Consider the following 22,500-nt stretch of genomic DNA (forward strand, 5'->3'; position numbering starts at 1 on the left):
AACTCACTTCCCCGCCTGTTTCCAATTAACTTTTTTTTTTTTTTTTTTTTTTGCACCTTATCACAAAATGGCCTTTTTCCACTCAACATAAAGATGTGTTCGGTGCTTGATGTTCTTCGTGCGAGCGTGTGGTTTGCGTTGTCCCGATGACGTCACTTGGCTGTTGTTGTTGGCCGGTCCCGTGCGCGGCGGTCCGGGTTTGTTCGGGGTTTTGTCTCGCTTTTTATTTTCTTTTTTTTGTCTGTGTTTTTTTCTCTCTCCCTCTCTTTCTCTTTCTTTATCTATCTTTCTGGCTTTCAATATCACTTTCTTTTTCTTTCTCTCTTTCTCTTTCTTTTTCTTTCTCTCTTTCTCTTTCTTTTTTTTTCTCTCTCTTTTATTTTCTCTCTCTCTCTCAATCTCTCTCTCCCTCCCTCCCTTCCTTCCTCCCTCCCCCCCCCTCCCTCCTCTTTTCTCCTGTCCATTCCCCTCTCTCCCTCAAACTGAAGAAAGAAATGTTATATACACATAATTGATTATTACCTGGTTCATAAGTGTTCGTATTTAAATGAAAAGGTTCACAACGCTCAATAAATTATTATTTCCTGATGAACGAAACAAGAAAGATTAATGGAAAATACGGAAGGTTATAGCTCTTTCTCCTTTCTTTTTTCTTTTTTTCTCTTTTTCTTTCCTTTTCTTTCTTTTCTTTTTTTCCTTTCTTTTTCTTTTCTTCTAGATGTCGATAAACTGGTGAGTAATGGTCTTAAGAACGTGGTAAAAACAAAGCGAGTTGATGGTGTGTTGCGAAGAGTGTAGGTTGAAGAGAGGTTGTGATGAATCTCCTTTGATATAAACAAGAAGAAATGATGAAAGAGTTGTAAATAGTTGGAAGTTGAATCTATTGATGATAAGAATTTGGTTGAAATATAGATATGAATTTAATTAGAAAGAGATATAACAGAAATATAAGTTGTAGGAGTTGTGAATTGTAGGAAATTTTATCTATTGATAAGAATTTGGTTGAATTGTAGATATAAATTTAGTTAGAAAGATATATAACAGAAATATAAATTCTATGAGTTGTGAATATCTTGAAATTGAATCTATTGACAAGAATTTGGTTGAAATATAGATATAAATTTAATTAAAAGAGATATAACAGAAATATAAGTTGTAGGAGTTGTAAATTGTCGGAAATTGAATCTATTGATAAGAATTTGGTTGAAATATAGACATAAAATTAATTAGAAAAGATATATAACAGAAATGTGAATTGTACGAGTTGTGAATAGCAGGAACTTGAATCTGTTGATAAAAATCTGGTTGAAATGTTGAAACTGTTGATTTAATGAGGCTTGGCGAATGAGGAAGCTTGTGAAACACTAAGGATTTGAAGAGGATTCGAACCTGTTAGGCAAAGGGGTCGAGGAGAGCATCGGAAACCACTCGTCTGTTTTGACCAAAGAGGTTTTAGGCGATAAGGCCGGGGGGGGAGATATGGGTGATGGGTGAATGTAGTGGGTTGAGACTCAGCATGAGGTGGGGTGGGGTTGGGGTAAGGTGAGGGGCCGTGGGTAAGGGGGTAAGGGGGGTTGGGTAGGGGAGGGAGGGGGATAGGGTGGATCATGGGTTTGGGTTGGGGAGGGAGGGGGGGTAGGGTGGATCGTGGGTAGGGTAGGGGAGGGAGGGGGGTAGGGTGGATCGTGGGTAGGGTAGGGGAGGGAGGTGGGGTAGGGTGGATCATGGGTAAGGTTGGGGAAGGGTAGGGAAGACCAGGGGTTGGGTAGAGCAAGGGAAGGGTAGGGTAGGGAAGACCAGGGGTTTTTGGGTAGGGCAGGGTTAGCCGCTCATGTGGCAACCCCGCCCGCGCCCGCCCGCCCGCTCGCCGACGTGCAGGTGGGTATAAAGCCCGGGTCGCCAGGGTGGGCACGCCAAAAGCGACCACGCGAGCACCACCCTCGGGAACCACGTCCGGCACTCGAATCGTCACAGAGAAGCCACAAGCTCACCCTCAGCGCCTACAATAATAACAACAATAACAATAACAACAACAACAACAACGACATGTGCAGGACGTGTGGCAGGCGACACAACTCGATCGTGCAGGAGTGAGTATTTCGCACCGGGGGAGGCGCGGGGAGGCGTGGGGTGGGGTGGGGGGAGGGGGGGAGCGAGCGGCAGGAGTTTCGGTGTCTCTTCGTTGCGGATCGGTGGGGGGTGGGGGTGGGGGGTAGAGGGGTGTCTGGTGGGTGCTCGTCTGTGTCTGGGTTCGGGTCTTTCTTTCGTTTTTCTTATTTTTTCTATTATTGTCTTCTCTTTTCTCTCTCTCTCTCTCTCTCTCTCACTCCTGTGTCTCTCATTTTCATATGCAAACACACACACACACACACACACACACACACACACACACACACACACACACACACACACACACACACACACACAAAGAGAGAGAGAGAGAGAGAGAGAGAGGAAATGAAAGAGAAAGAGACAAGGGGAAGGAGAGGGGGAAGGACGCATGGATACCAGCTACGAATTTAAATCACCCCCCCCTCCACCTCCCCTCCCCAACGTCTGTGATTCTCGCAATCATTTTTATTATCGCTTGGTGCTTTCACACTTTTCTTTCGTGAGATTATAGAAAAAAATGGAATTTATTGGATGGTTTGGAGTCGAGTGTCCTTTAATTTCCCTTTTTTTTTATATTTTTATCTATTTATATATTTATTTATTTATTTGTCTTTGTTTTATTATCTAGTTGAGTGTGGATTTAAAAGGAGAAATGGGAGACAGTGCAAGAGCATTACCAGAATATCGTAAATATTGAAATGGAGATATTTTTAAGTTCTTTGTTTCCCCTTTTAACCGTTCGAAAGCAGAAAGTTTACATATCGTCGGTTACTGTGTGTTTTTGTCTTTTTTTCTTTACGTTGTTATGAGTTCTAAGTTAACTAGAAACATTGCTTTTTACTTACCAACAAGATTACAAAGATGGGTGTTCCTAAGACTCGCGGAAGAGTAAATATTATTTGAAGGTCCTTTTTATGCAGATTAGATTTTTATTATTATTATCATTATTGAGTGTCTTGATTAACCACAGGTATTTTTCCTTAACTTGAATATTTTTCCAATATTTCGTGACGCAGGTTTACGAATATGTGAGACAAGTATCGAAACCCGGCGGTTCCTTTTTTTTCTTTCTTTCTTTTCTTTTTTTTACGGCTTTCGGCCTGAACAGCTGCAAGTCAGACATGCCATCGCTCCAAAGTTAACTCATTAACTAAAATTCATTCACAAAGTACAAGGAAATTGTAAAACTCGGCTTTCCAGTGACCTTCTAGTGGGAAAGGGGTACATTGATGACTTACTGGACGGCGTCGGGGCAGCGGTGACGTCACTCAGCTCCCCGGCTTCTCATTGGTCGATATTTTTCCCGCCCAATCGATTTAAAACGTGGTTTTATCCAAGGTCTATATAAGTAATTATATAGACCTTGCTTACATCCCCAGGGCCCTAAACCAAAGTAGTGGAAAGAGAGAGAGAGAGAGACCAATTTTAAAGACCTTTCCCAGAAACGGGCTAGGTTAGCGAAGGAAATTGGAGTCTCAGTCCATTTATATTTTTTCTTCATACTTGTGTCTATGTGCAGATATTTATCATATAAATTGTGTAGAGCAGTTGTTGACCTCATGAGTGGTGAGTTGCAGCGCCGAAAGTCTTGCCAGGACAAAAATAGCTGTTTATTATGTACACGGTTGCCAGGCACGCGGCCCACCTAGGGTCAAGAATCTGCTTTGGACAAAATGGGCCGCGATTCATCAAGTGTTCCTTATCTATGCCATTGCACTTGGCGCGGTTTATATCACCTGCAGTTTTTTTGGATGGCGCAAGCTCCTGGTGAATCATGTGTCATGCTGAAGGTGTGAATTGTATATTTTTGTGATATATCCTTTGCTATGACATACTGAAAAAGTGAAATGTTTATTTTACGATGAATGTTTTGTTTTGATTACATATATGTGACGTATTGTTGTATTATTGTTATTTTTTGTTTATTTTTAGTCAGTTGTTATTATGTATTCAGTTTTAAATTATATATTGTATCATTTATGCCGTTAGTATTCTTCCGTTGTAATAAGTGCATCGTGAATCTTTTGCGTGTGTGCGCCTGTGTATGTAGACGCTCCTACAGGTGCCGATTACACGCGTACACGACCTCCTAAACTACAGACACAGAAACCGGGAATAAGAGTGGGAATGGGAATAGGAATGAGATAGACACGTCAATGCCATCACAGGATCCACTCGACGCCATTCCTTCAGACCAAGAAATAATGGAAAGGGGGGGGGGGGGCGGGGGGGGAGGGTGAAGTCGTTGATACGTTGACGTCATCAGTGCCGGGGACTTGGCATCGGTGGGGCATGAGTGGCGTCACTCTGGGCACGTGTCATTCTGCTTGCTTTTGCCTCGTGGCAGGCAATGTGACACCAGGGAGGGGAGGGGTGGAGGGAGGAGGAGAAAGGTAGGGAGTAGGGAGAGGGAGGGAGGAGGAGGAAGGAAGGGAGAGGGAGGGAGGGGGAAGGAGCAAGAGGACGGGAAGGAAGGGAGAGGGAGAATGGGAGGGAGGGAGGGATTGAGGGAAGAAGAGAGAAAGACAGGGAAGGGTAGAAGGGAGTGTGAGGAAAAATAAGTGAAGAGTAGGAGAAAGGGACGATTAACCGAGTGAGATTAAGGAATCCTAGAGCAGTTTGGAATCGTTCAGTAATTTTGTCTTTTCTTCTCCTCCACAGCGGAAGTCCAGCGCAGATTCAGGATGTCAGCCTCGATTCTTCTGGCAGCAGCTCCATACCCTGTAAGTTCCATTCTTATTTTTCTTGTCTTCCTCCTCCTTTTCTTCTTCCTCCTCCTCCTCCTTTTTCTCTTCCTCTTCTTTTTGTTGTCCTTCATTTTCCCCTCTCCTCTTCCTACTCCTTTTCTTGTCCTTCATCTTCCCCCTCCTCTTCCTACTCTTTTTCTTGTCCTTCCCCTTTCTCTTCTTCCTTCTCCTCTGGTTCTTGTCCTTCTTTTTCTTTTTCCACCTTCTTCCTTCTTCCTTCGTCTTCAGTTCTTACGATTTTTCATCATACTTTGTGATGATATTCCAGTCTAAATGGTACTAATAGTTTCATTTCTATGTCACTCCTCAGCCTTGGACTTTACCTTCAATAACGAATGGCATTTGAAGGAATAACAGATTGTCTTAGAAATGTTTAGATATTATTTGGTTGAGAGGGATCAGGGCAGTGTTGGTGGTGATAGTCACAACAGGGCATTTCTGCCTTTTCTCTCTTTCTTTCTCTTTTTAATAGAGGTGGTTTTCTTAACTTCTTTTTGATGGGGTTAAGACACTTTATTTAATCTTTAGAAACTGTTTTTCCCAAATGAATCAAGACACTTTAGCAGTATGCAGATCTTTCTTTTTCTTTCTTTCTTTCTTTCTTTCCTTTTTCCCCTCCTTCTTTTTCTCAAGATTCCTACAGCATTGCCCTGAATAGCATAAAAATAGATAATAAAATTACTCTGCATTCTAAAGCTCTCTTGGTTCTTGCAGTCTCATTGGGCCTACGGTCGCCGGGGAAGGTATCTCCCTTGCGAGGGCGGACCATGAAGGAGTATGAAGAGCAGCTTGGCAGCCTGAAGAAGGAAAATTTCTCTTTAAAACTGCGCATCTACTTCCTTGAGGAGCGGATGGGACAGAAGTATGATAAGGAGGACAAGGAGGAGCTGTACAAGACCAACATTGAGCTCAAGGTTAGTATGGCTGAGTGTGAGGAGTGAACGAGGAATAGGTTGAGTGTGAGTGGTATGTACTGTGGGCACAAGTAATCCATGATTTTATGTGTGGATATTAGTTATGTCTCCTATTTATAAGGGAAAGAGAGCAGGATTAATATCCTCTGCAGGAACCTCATTCTTGATTTCTGTCTTTGTTCCTGTAGGTGGAAACAGAAGCACTAAAGCGAGAGTTGTACGACAAACAAGAGTTGGTGCGGCAGGCATCGACGGCGCTGTCAGGGTTAGAGCAACAATTTCAAGAACAGGTGGCACAAATGAAGGGGATTCATGAACAGGAGAAGCTGCAGTTGAATGAGAAGATTGGGCAGCTGCAGAAGGTAGATGGAGTTGTATAATTAGTTTTTTTAACTTAATGTGATGTTTAAGAGTATATTAAGTCTTTGCTTTTATAGAACTTGAGAATATATGTATCCTTATATTAAGCAGCTGGCTTTATCTTTATTTATTTATTTTTCTCTTCTTTTCTTTTCTTTGATATTTTAATAATTTCTTCAACATTTGTGAAAACATATCTAAACTTATGAATGCACAACTTTATTTTGAATGATTCCGTCAGGACTTGGATGACTATGACCAGCGCATCCAAGAGGAAGGGGGTCGCCAAGGGGAACTGACCAAGCTCTGCGGGCTGGCCTTCAGCACGGGAGCTGAGGAGGAAGAGCCTGCAGACCCTGTCCCTTCGAGGGAGAAGCTGAGTCTTCCTCTAAACCTTCAAGGCCATAATAACAGCAGCTTTGGCCATTCTCCTGTTCAAGGTAAATATAATGTGGAGGAAAGATTAATTCTTTGATGATTGCAGAATGTTAGTAGTATACTGTAGCTCAGGAATCAGTTCTTGCTCACTATGGCCCATAGCATAGAAGTTGGTGCTACAACCCTAGTAAAGCCATAAAATCATATTAGCATTGACTCACACAACTATTTTCTTTTCCTTCTTTTCAACAGGACTGTTTAGCCTGCCAGCAACAGTCCCCAGCACATTAGGGAAGATCCAGTCCCCAAATAAACCCGGAGAGCTCTCAGAAGACCCAGACTTGGCAGAGCAGAAAGTCGCAGCTCTTGAAGCCCGGGTGGTAGAATTGGAAGAACGGGTCACAGAACTAGAGGGAGAACTGGCAGCCAAGGAAGAGACTAATAGTGTACTTGAAGGAGATATTGCCAACTTAAGGAAAGAGGTGTGTTGTATTTTTGTGTTTCATTGTATCACACAACCATCACAAGAATGTTATTGTTGGTATGTAGTTTATTTTGAGATGTTATCATATTTTATTATCACCACAAGGAGGTTGTTTTCTTCAACATGTATTATATTGCACATATAAAAAAAGCTCTTGCTAGATTATGAAGCTTTACAATTAGGTTGCCTTTGAGCCGAGGACCAATTGATTGCATTTTAGAGAATTTCTAGGAAGTGTAAACACTCATAGAAAATAGGTTTGCTATCAACAGGAAGTTTGTTTTCTCATAGAATTTTATGGTAGAATGTTTTTTCCCTTTCTCTTATTATACTGTGGACTGTGGATGGTTAGACTCTAATTAAATTCTAACTAGATTTTCATTTTTGAGTGGAGGGTTGATAGGATGATGGGATATGTTTGTATTTATGTAATTGTTCATTTGTAAAAAGAGATTATTGATTAATTAGTAACTGTAGTAATGAAATTGCCTGACCAATGTCGTTGGTATTTCAGTGTAAAACTACTTGTCAGTTTTTTTAAAGGTTCATATATTTACTTCATTGATATATATTTTTGTACCATGATTCTTGTTACTGGAAGTGGTTTCTGTTACACTTATTAGTCATACTCTGAGAACAGTTATCATCACTTAGCAATAAATTTTCTCTTAACAGTTGGAAGATAAAGTAGAAAAGATAGCAGACTTAGAGGTAGAAGTCTCAGAGAAGGACATGAAGATCGATGACGTGATGCAGGAACTTGAGACGCGTCATGTTGAAATCCAAGCCAAGGAGGATCAGATCGAGGCTCTACACCAGGACTTAATTAAGGTGAGCTTCTATCCTCGTCTCCTTGGGATTATTGTCCCCCTCCCTGTTTTTCTTATTATTTCTTATTTCTTTCTTTCTTTCCTTTTGTTATTCTTCATTCTTATTTCTTTCTTTCATATTTCACTTTGTCATTTTTATTTCTTTCCATATTATCCCAGCCTCTGCTTTAATTTCTTGAAGGTATATCTTTTTTTTTTCTTCTTCTTTCTTTCTTTCTTTCTTTCACCTGTGTTTTGCCTGATTTCTTACAAGAAATTTTAAGATGAGGTAGACCATATTGCTTTTTCCTTTCTTTCATTCTTTCGTTCTTAATGTTTTTGCCTCGTTTATTACCTGCATTCTTGTGTTTCTTATTGTTGCCTTCTTTCTTCAATCAAAGGTGGAGCCAGAGATAGAAGTCAAAGTTCAGGAGATCGTAGAACGTGACCGGATCATAGAGGAAAAGATAGAACAGATTGAACAGCAGAACAAGATTCTCGTTGAAATCCAAATCACGCTGGACGAGAAGCAGAAGCAAATTGCAGACATGGAGCAGAAGATCAGCGATTATAGTGCGAAGATCACCAAACTCAATGAAGAGTTGGACAAAGCCTGTAAAACCATACAGGTAAGGGTGATTTACTTCTTTGCGTTTTCAACTGTAACGGTAATGATTAACATAATTCTAGTAGCTGTAGGACAGTAACTTACTTTGTTTGCAATATTATTCGTTTGTGGTTATGTTGCACACGCATTTCTTATTCTATCATTCTTGTTCTTTCTCCTAATATGTCATTAGTATGGATAAGAGATGATTTTTCAAAGATAGAAAAAAAGTTTTACATTACATTATTATAGGACAGTTGAGGTCAGTGGAAAAGAAGGAAGAATGTGCCTATTTCATCACTTTAACATTTCTCTCTCACCTGTAGACCTTTGCGGAGGAAGTCGAAGCACGTGACAAGGAAATTGTGACGCTGAAGAAGGAGCTGAAGAGGAAGGAGAAGAAGATCAAGGACTTGGTAGCAGAGCTGAAGGAGGCCCTCGATATGCTCAACAAGGCTAAGTGGGAAGCAGAGACTAGCGGTGGCGAGGATGGAGTCAAGGAAATGGCCGAAGAGGAGAATGAGGTAAACAACTTTTCCTGCAGCATGGAGAGCAGCGCAGCTTACTCTGGCAGTGTAGAGGAGGAGTTTGCTAGCTTGGAAGAGAGCTACTTCGTGAATGACAACCTCCATACCTGGGAAGCTATGCAGCATGAGCCGCTTCAGTATAACCCATCTCCTTTTAAGTCCCCAATGCTGACAGCGGGCTATGATACATACACTTTTCCTCCAAATAAATGCACTGTTTTACCAATCAAAACATTTCCAAAACAGCCTGAGCTTGTAACTCCCGAGAAGAGCGGGATGTTAAAGCAGTGTCCACTCGCTATCCACAAAAATTTACGATCTCAGCTTTTGCATGCAACTTACGACTTGTCTTAGGCTATTTTTGCATGAAATTCTGCTTTTAGTTTCGTTTCACAATTATTTTCTTTTTTGTTGTTGATAATGCTAAAGTAGTTATATTTATGTACTGCTTCAGTGTTAGTTGCTTGTGCTTGTGGTGTTGAATGCTTTTCTACTTTTATTTTACTTTTTCCCCTAATAAGAGACTTAATTTTAAATATTTTAATACCTATTAATAAAAGTCCTATGCCTTAACTGTTTGTTTTTCCTTTTCATGTTTGTATTAAACATAGAATGCTTTGCTATTTGATCATCTAATATCTGATTAAGAAAATATGGTAAGTACCTTTTTAAAGTAGTTAAAGTGATGTGAATGAATGTATAAGATTCATAGGTTTGTGTCTGTTTCATTCAGAAAAGTATCATTCTACGTAAATTTAGAATTTTGTTAGATTTTAGGAAGAGGCCTCTGATCTATATTCTTGGACTGAAGGATTAAATTTTTGTTATTTTTTCATCTTTCAGTAAAGAATTTTCTAAATATTTATATAACAGATTAAATGTATAATTTGAGAATAAATTCAGTCTTCCTCCAAATGAGCCAGAATTCCCTCAATGAATCTTCCTTCTAAACAAGATTATTGACCTTTCAGCGACTGTGGGCAGAACTGGAATCAAGGAAGAACGAGGTGCTGGCGCTGCGGGCTGAGCACAAACACTCGTTGTCTGAGGCTCAGGACCGCATCAGTCACCTGCAACAGCAACTGGAGGAGAAGCTGAAGGCCCTTGACGGCCAGAAGGAAAAACACTCTCAGGATGTGGAGGAGAGAGAGGCTAAACTGAGAGACTTGGTTCAGCAGGTGGCGAGGTTGGAGGGCCAGTTGCAGGCCCTTCACGGCGACATGTCCAACAGGGAAGGCCAGCTGCGGACCAACCAGGACCTCATGCAGGAGTTAAAGGATGAGCTGGGGGCAGCAAAGGAGGAGCTGAAGGAAAAGAAGCAGGAGTTGGACAACCTCCAGGATGAGCTCAAGAAGAAGAATGCTGACATGCAGGACTTGGTTAATTGTGAACTATGGGAGAGGAATAAGGAGGTAGAGAAACTGCATGAAAAGTTAAGTGCCTTAACCTCAGATCATCAGAAACAAATCAGCAATCTGAAAGAGGAACTTCAGGCTAAGAATAATGAAATTAATAGATTAGAAACTAAGCCACTTTCTGAAAACAGTAAGAGCTCTGACGTCAGCCACACATCCAGCTGTCCAGTGATCAATACAAACCTAACAGTTGCCAGCTCTACAAATGATCAGCCTAAAAATGCTGCACATCTGACAGTGGTCACAAACACTGGTGCAGATCTAATAACTGTGGCACGTCCCCTTCATGTGACATTGGGTGATGACAGTGCTGCCTCAGTTCAATTGCTTTACCAAGAAATTAACAAAATCAGGGGTGAAGCACAGGCACTCAGGCTGGAAAGGAGCATTCTCAATGATAAATTACAGAAACTCAATGAAAAGGTGAGCCAGACAGCAGATGTAGCAAAGGCAAACGAGCTCAGAGAACAGATGGATATGGTTAAGCGACAGCTTGAAGAAAGCAAAGAACAAAACTTGCAAAAAGATCGGCAGCATGGAGAGGTTGTGAGTGACTTCCAGTCACAAGTGCAGACGTTGCGAAATGAACTCCATAATGCAAAGAAGAAGATAAGTCGTCAGTTAACAGAAGTCAGTGTCAGAAAGTACCAAGAATCTTTGAAGAGACATAAGCAGGAAATTGCATCACTGAGAAAGCGATTGGCAGACTCGCACAATGCCTGCGATCTCCTCAGAACAAGATTGGAAGAACTAGCTGACTTCTTGGAACGTATTCTCGAAATGGATGAGAAAGGTCTCATAAACTTGAGTCAGTTGTCAGCCAAGCATATTGCCTCACTTCACAAAACCCTGAATGAGTCCCGTGCCCTTTCCCGGTCCTTGTCCCAATCCCTCATGATTGGCATGGACACTACAGATCATGGAGACGATGGCCTATTATCCAGTTGTTCTCTAAGCTCCGTGTCATCTTGGAGCTTACAGCGAGATGATAGTCTCTCTGAAACTCATGATCCAGTAATAGCCAGCAGTCATGAAACATTGCCAAATCTGCCAGATGAAACTATACTTCAGGGAGATGAGACTCATGACCCAGCTTTCCAGGCTATTGCTACACAGCTCAATACCCAGATTGACCAAAAGACCAGGGAAATAGATGCGATAGCTGAAAATGTATGTGTACTTAGTGAGCAACTGGCCGAGCGGACTCGCCAGGTGGAGCAGCAAGCTGGTGTTATCGGAGAGTTGAGAGGCCAGGTGGGGCGCCTGCAGGAGGAGGTACGGCACAGAGACCTTCAGCTGATGGCATCCCAGGCTGACCAAGACCAAGATAACAATCAGGCTAATTTACATGGTTCGTGGCACAGTAGTACAAATCCCCTAGCAGCATCGTCTCAAAGCACAGTGCATGCGGCATCACCACAAACTACTGTCAACGCTCAGGATTATAGTAGTCAAGAACGGCTTAGGAAGTCGCCTAGCACATGTTCCGACACACTCCCTCCCCCTCCTCTTCATCTCCTTCAGGACAGTGAGTGTGAAGACATCAGGGGTGATGTGCGAGAGCTTGAAATATGTCAGGCGTCGGACCGAAGCAGTTTAAGTGCCGTTAAGAGTGCTTATTCAACCGATGCTGCCATTAAGGCCTATAGTAGACACCCAGGCTATTTCCACCAACTGGCTCCTCAGAAGGGACTCCAAAGCATGGACGGAAGAAAGTCTTGGGTAGAAAATGCCAGTGGACCTGGAGGGTGCATTGGGCCAGAACAGCCATGGGCCCCTGTTTCACCATCAGAAAGTGAGGCTTGGAGTGAACCAGACAGAAATGTGTCGCTTGCCAGAATTGGCCTGGATGCTTGCACTCTTGTTGGTGGTCCAGACCGAGCTCTTTCACGATCAAGGCAGCAAAGAGCATCTGCTGCCATAACTTCAGAGTCAGATGGTGAGGCAGCTTATGAGGAGACTACAACATGCACTGCCAATCCTATATCAACTCCTGGAAAAAGCTCTAAAAGACGCTCAGACATTGCTGAACTGCGACGTGTATCTACCAAACTGCGTGCCGTTGAACAGCTTAACGAAACACTCCGTGCTGAGCTGAACATCTATCAAACTCTGAGCCAGCAGTTAGTTCCACAACAACAGAATCAACAAGAGAGACCCAAAACAAGTGACAAGAGTGTTGAAACGCATAAAGGAGAGACGGTAGATGCGTCAGTGGGAGCAGAGGAAGAAGCAACTCTTCCAGCGCCTCCACCTCCCATGCCTGCACTTGCTATTCCTGCCCCCTTGCTAGAAGAAATTCGGGCACTGCGGCTGAAACTGGAAGAAGCTATTGCAAACAACGACCATCTGAGAGACCAGTTAGAAGCAGCCCTTACAGCTCACCCTCAAGATGAAGCGCGATTCCATCACCTGACTGCTGCACTACAGGTAAGGGCATCTTAATGAGGTTATTTTATGCACTACAGGTAAGGACATAGTAATGAGATTATTTTATCTATGATGTAGAATTGTTTGTGTTCTGAGTCAGAGGAAACGTATTATCACCTCATTGCTGAATTATGTCAAGGCTGCAAGTTGATTTAAGATACTTGATTGAATTATAATAGTTTATTAGTGTTGCTGTTAACTTTAATTGTTACTGATGTATATTTATTGCCAGATTGCCCAAGAAGAGGTAAGAGAGGCTAGAGACAGACTACAGTGTACCCAGGAAGCACTCAGAGCTCAGCAAGACCTCACAAATGGAGTCCAGCAGAAGTGCCAGGATTACGAACGCTCTCTGGAAAAGTGCAAAGCTCGTCTAGAAAACTCAGAAGCTGAGCTAAAGACCACAAGAGCAGAATTAACCAAAGCACAGCAAGTTGTCCAAGAAAAAGAGGCTCTGATTCTCGACCAAGAGAAACTTTTGCATCAAAAGGATTCTCAGCTCTCAGAAAATGAGCAAATCATTGTTGAAATTGGAGAGAAGATTAAGTACTTAGAAAAGAATGCCACAGAGAGCCAGGAAAATGACGTGCGAGTGCAAGAGTTGCAGACTGCAATGCAAAAGCAGGAAACACGTCTATTGGAAGTAAACAAGGAACGCCTGTCCCTTGTGGGAGAGCGTGCTCGTCTGCAAGCTCAGCTGGCCTCGATGGCAACTCAGGCACGTTTATTAAAGGACGACAAACAAGAAATTGAAGAGGTTGATAGCGAACGTGTATCTCTGCTCAAACAGTTAGAAGCTGGACAAACAGCAGCCATGGCCATGTACCATGAAAAACAACAACTCCTGAAGAGCAAGGAACATCTAGAGAAGGAGGTCATGATACTGCAAGAAGAAATAGCTAGTCTACGTGCCAAAGCCAACCACCTTGCAGCAAGAGAGGCTCATGCTGCCCACATATCCGATTCAGAACAGAGAGGTATGAATGAACTACGCACTGCACACACCAAACTGCAGCAGGCGTACAGAAACTTGCAAGAATATAATCAGAAATTAGGACAAGAGTTGTCAGCACTAAAGGAAAGGAAGAAAGTCAGTGAACAGGCAGAAGCACGCACTGTTGAATCAGAGAGACTCGTAAAGCAGCTGACAGCCCAGTTGGAATCAGAGCGTTGCCTTACAACTAACTTACAGCTTCAATTAGATGCTCTTAGATCCAAGGCCTCACCAGCTTCATCTCATAATGACTGTAAGTACAGATATTTGCAGATTATATATATATGTATATATATTCTTTCTGTACTATTTATATGTTTTATAATAGAGTATTTCCTCCTCTTCAAATTAATTTCCTCAGTTATTAAGATTTCTCCAACTTGAACATATTTTAATAATCATACCATTTAACCCTTAATTGATGTTTGCTCTTCTCTACAGCCGTTGTGCCTAATGCAAGTGATCTTGCATCTCCTGAAAGTGTGACTAGCATTGAGTTCTTCCGGCCCTCATCTGACATAAGTAGCATTGGTCTGCGGGGACGTAGGCCAGCTTCCCTAGGGCCATCCTCTCCAACTGAAAAAGAAAAATCCTATGAACGCCGTGCCTCCAGTAGCAGTCGCAGAAGAGACAGCAGTAAACGCTACAGCAGCCATTGGAGTGAAGATAAGGAAAACCTTCACACAACCACCACCACAATAACCACCACCACCACAAGCAGTAAGCGAGGACGTCGCCTCCAAAGCAATAGCTCTAATGATGGGGTTTTAGCAGAGCAGGCAGCACCACCACAGCTGCCCAACATCCATCACGAGGAAGAGAATGACGGTGGTACTACTTCCGGCGAATCTCCTGACCTGGGGATCGGATCAGACTACCATTTCTCCAGTTTGGAAAGGGGGACGCACATAATGCGTTCCACCTTGCATGCCAACAGCGATCTCCCATTACGTCCACTGTGCTCTGAACCTAGTAAGTGGAGTTTACTTTGGCAAGTTTTATAGCGAATTCATAGCTTCTCATCTGTAGATGTTTGTTTTTTTTATAATTAGAAAAAGTTTTCATGATTACAAGACTTAGAATCATCCAATACTTAGTACTTTTTAATATCTACCAAGTAAGATTCATATAAGTCTAGTATGGATTATTTTTAACATATATATATCTTTTTTTAATTGGATTATTTTTTCATGATTAGAAGCAATAACACTGTCTTATAATCACTGCCTCTGTGAAGCTACAGTGGGAGGGCTTTTTGTAGTTCTTGTACAACCTCATCATCTAAAAGTAGATAAGTTTAATATACTACTGTGATTATAGATGTAACAGGGAAAAAGTGCTACTGTCTGGCTGGTTTTACATCCCAGTTCATAGTCATTTCTTACTTTTTTTAAGAACATAAGTATAAAAAAAATAATAATAATAAAAAGATAATTAGAACACACAGAAAGAGGATTATGAGAATTAAGTGTATAATCAAATAGGGATCTTAAGAGACATAATTAAAAGAAAAGAGAATTTAAGGAGAATGTTGTTGATGCCGTGTAACACAAACTGGTCACCAAGGTATGTGTTATATTTTCTTTCTTGTGTTTTTATACATTCTTAATTTCTTTTCCCCTTTCTTTAAAACAAACTTGGGACTCTCATTTCATTCTGGTATATGTATTTCTTGCTATTGTTGTTGTTGAAGAACTATCTTCTTTTTTCAGTTATTTTATCTACAAATAATGAAATTTTTCTCCATAAATTTTAAGAGAACTTGCCTGTTTTTTTCTTTTTCTTTTTCTTTTCCTTTTTCTTTTTTTATTTCTCCGTTCTTTTATTATGAAGTATAGATATTTTTTGTAGAATAAATTTTGTATTCATTTTGTAAATAGTACTGACTCTAGGATTAAATTCTCGGACTTCATATATAAATAATAACAATATTATTTTCTGTCATCAGAAATATGTTTTTGTTGTTGTTTTTCCCCTCAACTTTTTTCTGCGAAAGCTGTCGGAATGGGGTTTCACTCTGAAAGCTCTCATTTTTCTCAAACTGGAAAACTAACAGATTGGTATTTTCAGGCCATAGTACTCTAAGTGTGGAGAATCAACAATTGCGCCAAGAACGGGACAACCTGTCGGAAAAGTTGGCATCCACAAAGGACACGCTGAAGGATGCCTTGGAAAAGCTATCGAGAGCCAATCAGCGCAAAGAGAGCGTTGAGAGGGCCATCTGCAAGCAGCTCACCAAGACACATCACGTCCTCAAGAAAGCAAAAGGGAATTTGAAACAGGCAAACTCTCTTCCTCAGTGATCTAAGCAGGTCTTTTATGTAATATGTTGAAGAAAAGAAAAAATGGAAAAATTATTTAAAATTCGCATTTGTTTGCTCTTTGCTCAGATAATGGAGGCCAGAACTCTGTGTTATATTTTGTTTTACGTGTGAGAGATTCTTCTGAAGAGAATATGTCCATTTGTGTGTAGTGCAGCAATAATTGACACTGATTGACATTGTTATGCGTATGAGATTTTATGTTTGAGAAATTATCAAAAACTAAGATACAGACCGTCTCAAAAACTCAAAATGCTAAAATTACCAGGAACTCAAAAAGACAGAGAATATCAGAAATGCAAAATGCAGAAAGAAACAGGAACTCAAGATGTGAATGGCTTTGTGATTTACAATAGAACCATTATTTGTGAACCGTCCGCTGGTAGTCTTTACTGCGCCCTGTCTCAGTAAAGCTATCCCTTTAGAATGAACCTGTGTGGTAGAACTGAGTAACGAGTATTCCCGGCCGAGTGATAAAGGAAAGAAAAAACACACCATGAAAAATATCGTCAGTGGGAATCAGGCTGTTACGTTATCTCCAGGAAGATCATTCATACGCTTCTCATCCAGAAACAGAAATGTGATTTTCTCTTTTTTCTATTTGTTTGAGTTATTTTGTTAACAATATGGATGTTGATCCATAGGAACATGTGAGTAATTTTTAAGAGATTCTTTATGGATTATCATTTACTTTGCTTTTTTTTTATTGTTGCTTTTCCTTGTACTTGACAGGAAAATGTTTTGAAATTGTCACACCCTTTGGAAGTATATATACTTTCAGATCCAGAGAAAGGAAGAATACACCCATTTATTTTTAGCAGGAGTTGTATGGTTATCGTGAAACCATTTTGCACCTTTATTTCAGTATCTTATAGTGATTAGGACATATCATATACATATATTTATTGTCAGGAATCCTGAATTCTATATATATTTGCTTGTAAAGAAAACAAGGTTGAGCATTTGATCATTGTAAATGTCATTTTTGTAGACATTCCAGTGCACACCTTGAAGCTGAACATCTGATATCTTGACCTCCATTCTCGTTATCTCTTTATGACTCCTTTTTCCACCTTAATTAGTCCTGTAAATATAATTCTCACCATTTTAAGCTCATCTTTTGTATATAATACTGATGACGTGATTTCAAATCCCACAGCTTTCTGAATATAATCTGTTTATATGAGTTTTAAAAAGGGTGTGGACATTTTTCTTCCTCATTTCCATATTTGCAAAACTTAGTTGTTTGGATATAGTTACACCAAACACTAGTTTACATTCTCAACTTGCTATATAAAAGCAGATTGTACCATCGTCATCTGATTTCACAGATTTTCCTAAGCTTCCTTAAGCAGAATACCTCCCAACTTCTGGTTTAAGTTAAGTTAATATAGTCATCTATCTTTTTTTTATCTTAATTATCATTAGAGTAATGAAAATGAGATGTAATGGAGATAAGATTTAACGTGTATTTAGTCTTTCTTATTTGATTTAAGACGAGAAGTTTGATTTCTGTTGGTTGTATTATGGTGCCTCGTTGTGTAAATTGTTCTTCTGTTTGTATGTGATTATTGTATCACATAATTTGTATATTTAGTATTTCACCAAATAAGGTAAGGGAATATGTATCATGATCATGCTTGTATAGATTCAAAAGTGTATATATTTTGTACGGAAATGGCTGTCTTCCAGGAATTGTTATGTGTACAAAGTAGGTTAAACAAATGTTTTTGTACATAGTGCACACGAGCCTCAATAAATTGAAATGAATGGATATTATAATCAAGACTTTTCTGCAATCTCCTTTTTATTCCTTGCAAACTGAATCTTGATCCTGCGTAGTTGTGATTTTGTCCTTGCTTTTACTGAGGACAAAATTACACACTGATTTAAAAGTATACATACACTATATTCAAATTTGTTACAAGCCTCGGTCTTCTGCATGTTGTACATCTTAAATAGAAAAAATATATATTGGAAACACACATGCAGAATTCTTATCAAACTGTTTCAATTTCCATAGTTAAATTCAGAAACTTTTTTAAATAATGAATTGCTAATGACATTTATCTGTAGGAAAAAAGGTATCTAAACAAGCTAAAGAACCTTCTATTCAAGTTCTAGGAGTAAAAGTGAAATCCAACGGAGAATCTGGTTCATTGATAAGGTTGGAGTAGCAGTCTAGGTCACCTCCAGTCCACCGGATCTTAAATTTCGAAATCAACTGAAAGAAAAAATAGGTCGTCATGATGTACACTTCCCAATATTTATATATATTTTTTTTTATTATTATTATTTTTTTCTAAATAGATACACTTTGCTAAAAAAATATATACATATCCAATTTTATGTACCAAAAGAAGGACATTGTGAAATGTATTACATGTCATGTAAAACTGTGAGCACAGACAATAAAACTAATAGAGAAATAGATTTGTAGAGTAGAGATTGAAATGTGCAGAGTTAATGTCCTGAAAGGCAGAAAAATATATATATATCATTATCCACAAACAAACTGAAACCGACAAAAATATTTACCTGAATAATCACAGTATACATATTTTGCTCTGCCATACGTCTCGCAATACATGCTCGTGGTCCATGTCCAAACGGAAGAACCAAAAAGGGATTAATCTCCCCTTTCGCAAACCAACGTTCAGGAATGAATGCATCAGGATCAGGAAAATACTCAGGAAGACGGCAAGAGACTTGATTCTGTGTCACTATAACTGTCTGTAAATTTGAATTTTAATTGCTGTATTTTTTCAGGTGTTATAAAATTTAATTTTAATTGCAAATAACTTGTAGTTAAATACAGAAGGTAATATTCATTTCAAATTCAATAGTTAACTATATCAAACGTCATTATTATATCATAGTGTGCACACTGGCATCACTAGTAATAATATCATTAACAGATTATCATTAACAGGATTATTATAATATGATATTCAGCTTTCCATACTATCATCATTACAATCACAATCACTTTTAAATTCGGATTTTAATATTCATAACTATGGTAATAAAGTTCTTTAACCAACTCAGTTATTCAAACAAATGCATTTATTATTGCATGTAAGAGAACGAATTTGAAAATGAAAACAACATATTATTTTTATGGCAATTTCTTAACTTATACCTACATTCTTTGGTATTCTGTATCCTCTGATGACTGTATCTTCATTTGTAATTCGTCCCACACCCACTGATACAGGACGTAAACGGAATGACTCTTTGACCGTTGCTTTCAAATACCTAGACTTGGCTAAGACCTTTGATGTCACCTGAAAAAAATCAAGGTAATATAAAATCAGACTGATATTACAATTCAGCAAACTACATTGATATCTTGTGTATATATTTTATTAATAGATGAATACTCTGTATATCAAACTTTGATGAATATATTCTAAAACTGAATGAACTATTGCTAGATCATGTCATTATTGGTTTCAGACAATGTTGCAAATACAGAAATGTTTAATTAATTTATATTTATTTAATATTTCATGTACTCAAGGGCATCACCAAGATTAATTTGGTTCTGCATAAGGGGCTAAATGGCTCATGAAAATCTAATCAAGAAAAAACAAAAAACAGAAAGGTAGTTTAAAAAATTAGAGTGGGGGTATACCACTTTAGTTGGGTAAACATAGCCTGATGTCGCATGCCTGTATCTCCAACAGACTTGAAAGACCAGGAAGAAAGTTTGATCTATCTAGAGATAATACTCAGAAATTTCCAAGAGGATGTTAGACTAATTAAAGAACTTACTTTTCCACCTGCTTCCTCTAGTAAGCTTTTAGATTCTTCAGCCAGGATTTCTTGCTTTTCTGGGTTAGTGGCCAGATTGTAGAGAACATAAGATAAGCTAAAAGCACCCTGCAAAAGACAAACAAACAGCCTGTTACAAATAAATATTGGAAAATTCCACATCAGCATTAAATATTAGAAAATTCCACATCAACATTAAATAGAAATCGCCCTTCACATTAAGTCAACAAGTAATAAAAGTAGTTCATTCGATACTTACTGTGTCAGAACCAGCAAGGAGAGTGTCACACACAACACTTACAATGTCTTTTTTATCCATACCGCTCCTCATTAGAAAATATTCAAGTACAGTGACAGGCCCGTCATCGAGAGACTCATTGCTATTCATCTCTTTTCTTCTTTGTATTTCCGCTTCTTTTTCCTCAACATACTTTAAAGACGTTCTTGGGAACAAAATGCATTGTGTGTCAAGTTAGTTTGTGTTAGTGATTGTTTTTTACCTCATTTAGATAATCTTCATATTTTATGTTGTCAAAAATGAATCATGTAAACAATATCAATAAAAATAGAAAATCCTTGTATCTATTCATTAAATGATAAACGATACAAAAAATAATAAATGAAGGTATATTAACCTATATAGAATATTTTGTCCCCTCACGAGTTGCTTATAAAGGGGGGTATCAAACAGTCGCCAAAGCTGCATGCTATTATCCGTCCTGAGGATAACAGAGGTGGTGGAATTAGCAGCATGAATAAGTTCTTCTGCTTCTTGATTTGCGGCGTGGAACGACTCCTTGTTGATGCATCCAATCCGGACATCAAGAACACCAGCCATTGTCACTGTCACAGGCAAAAGAATGCCAAATAATATACAGAGTACATCAATACAGTCAGTCTTACATCAAAGATCTGTAGCATGGCAGCAGTCCTTTAGTTAAAGTCATATCTAATTACCTTACTAACTTTACCTCAATGTAGCAGTAAGCAAATATCTTTCAGAACAGAATCATATTCCTGGTTCTTAAATATTTTTCAGGAAGCTGAATAATATCCACAGTAATTGTATATCTTTAATATAGAAGATTTATCATAGGTTTTAAAATACTAATAAAGAAGGGATGACATTTATAATGATGAACATTTTTTACTTTCAAATAATTTCTGTATCATGTTACTTTTTATCATCATTAAACAGCAGGAAAATGAAATGTCTGATTAAATGAAAGCTGATTCACATTCTAAATATTTTCAGTACCTTAAATAATTCCCATTCATTATCATCCCATTCATATCAACAAAGGAGTAATCCTCAGCATTGATGAATATTCACAATACTAATAATCTTTACAGACAATTCACTATTAAATGCTCTTAAGATTACATAATGTTAGTACCAAGGAGGGCCTCATCTCTCACTGTTCCTGATGATCTTTTTTTTATAAATTATCTTCTTTTCAAATTTACTTAATTTGGTCACACAGCATAGAAGAGAATTAGGTGTTAGCATAATAAGTGATAACAAAAAATCACCTAATCAACCCACATTTTTGTAACTCTGTAGCTACCGAACAATCAGGCCTATCATTATTCCTCTATCCTTCACCAGGTACGTGGCAGACCTTAAATTAATCAATTACTTAATTAAGATTACTTACATTCCAAGAATAAACGTTTTTCAAGATTCAAGAAGTCTGATACGGAGCCAGTAGTTGGGTCTCGTATGGCACTGATGAGGTCAACAAAATCTCTGGACACCTGTGCAAATAAAACAAATAAATCCACGTAAATGCATGTAAACTGTTTACGAAATACAACTGTATGTTTAGGAAGTTATACATTATACACAGGATTACCCTCTAGTGTTTCAGTACCTCTGTATATGTATCTACTGGTCCACTCAGAGAATTGAAAATGTTATTTTTTGACTGATTTAGAAACAAATTTTTAAAATATGAGAACTTGATAGGGATAAGGATGAGGGTGAAGATGAGGCTGGGAATGGGAATGATAAACACCTGATCCGCAAGAGGAAGACGACTCAACACACTTTGAGGTCGACTAAGAACTTTCTGTGCTGGACTTCGGAGTTCCCACCACTTGGGTCCATTTCTGCAATGAAAAAGATGAATTTGTTTTCATTCTCCCAATGTCCCATTCATCTCCCTTTCTCTTACTTCAGTTTTTTATTATGCCCTTTCCTTTCCCTTCTAGCCGCTTTTCAAATCTTGCCCACGTTCACAGAGCGTGACCTGCCATGACCGCCTTGACTGGTAAGCTAACCGCCAAACAAGTCCAATCACGAACGCTTGGCACCCGAGCCGTTCTGAAATCACTGGTGAGATCGACCTTCAGAAAAAGCTGCTTGGCGAGGTCACTGAGCACCGCGAAATGTCTGACCAGAGAGAGAACCTTGACATTCGTCTTGGTGAGCCAATTCGCTGCCTCGATATTACGGAGCTCAAAGCTCTAGAGGCTGGCGCGAGGTGCGCGACAGAGGAGCTGCGAACCTGAATGGAGGCTCTCGAAGGCTCTTCGAAGAGACAAGGCAAGAACAGAGGGTCGCTTAGATTACCCGGAGGGCCAAAGACGCCTGAAACAATTTACGTTTCTCTGGCATCCCAG

The 22,500-nt window shown here is 39.3% G+C and overlaps 2 protein-coding genes across 4 annotated transcripts in view; one reads left to right on the forward strand and one right to left on the reverse strand.

Moving 5' to 3' along the window:
- The window catches only part of LOC113803144 (centrosome-associated protein CEP250), a 104,070-nt gene extending 86,190 nt beyond the window's left edge, over positions 1-17,880 (forward strand). For 2 of the 3 annotated variants that reach the window (XM_070116628.1, XM_070116629.1), the window contains exons 2-13: positions 4,774-4,835; positions 5,574-5,773; positions 5,962-6,135; positions 6,375-6,573; positions 6,764-6,993; positions 7,671-7,826; positions 8,206-8,433; positions 8,738-8,935; positions 9,910-12,783; positions 13,016-14,030; positions 14,219-14,749; positions 15,848-17,880. In XM_070116628.1, the coding sequence (XP_069972729.1) occupies positions 4,774-4,835; positions 5,574-5,773; positions 5,962-6,135; positions 6,375-6,573; positions 6,764-6,993; positions 7,671-7,826; positions 8,206-8,433; positions 8,738-8,935; positions 9,910-12,783; positions 13,016-14,030; positions 14,219-14,749; positions 15,848-16,080 (6,100 nt within the window). In that variant the 3' untranslated portion in view covers positions 16,081-17,880. Of the gene's footprint in view, positions 1-1,909; positions 2,091-4,773; positions 4,836-5,573; positions 5,774-5,961; positions 6,136-6,374; positions 6,574-6,763; positions 6,994-7,670; positions 7,827-8,205; positions 8,434-8,737; positions 8,936-9,909; positions 12,784-13,015; positions 14,031-14,218; positions 14,750-15,847 lie in introns of those variants that run through there. The other variant, XM_070116630.1, reaches the window with a different exon arrangement.
- Positions 17,881-17,887: 7 nt separating this feature from the next.
- Positions 17,888-22,500, reverse strand: part of LOC113803145 (cytochrome P450 302a1, mitochondrial) — a 12,843-nt gene continuing 8,230 nt past the window's right edge. The window contains exons 3-10 of the mRNA XM_027353871.2: positions 21,894-21,987; positions 21,534-21,633; positions 20,511-20,718; positions 20,135-20,318; positions 19,876-19,983; positions 19,245-19,385; positions 18,637-18,831; positions 17,888-18,322 (exon numbers count right to left, since the gene is read on the reverse strand). Of these exons, the coding sequence (XP_027209672.1) occupies positions 18,212-18,322; positions 18,637-18,831; positions 19,245-19,385; positions 19,876-19,983; positions 20,135-20,318; positions 20,511-20,718; positions 21,534-21,633; positions 21,894-21,987 (1,141 nt within the window). The 3' untranslated portion in view covers positions 17,888-18,211. The remainder of the gene's footprint in view (positions 18,323-18,636; positions 18,832-19,244; positions 19,386-19,875; positions 19,984-20,134; positions 20,319-20,510; positions 20,719-21,533; positions 21,634-21,893; positions 21,988-22,500) is intronic.

This window comes from Penaeus vannamei, chromosome 39, assembly GCF_042767895.1.
Source record: "Penaeus vannamei isolate JL-2024 chromosome 39, ASM4276789v1, whole genome shotgun sequence".
Lineage (NCBI taxonomy): Eukaryota > Metazoa > Arthropoda > Malacostraca > Decapoda > Penaeidae > Penaeus > Penaeus vannamei.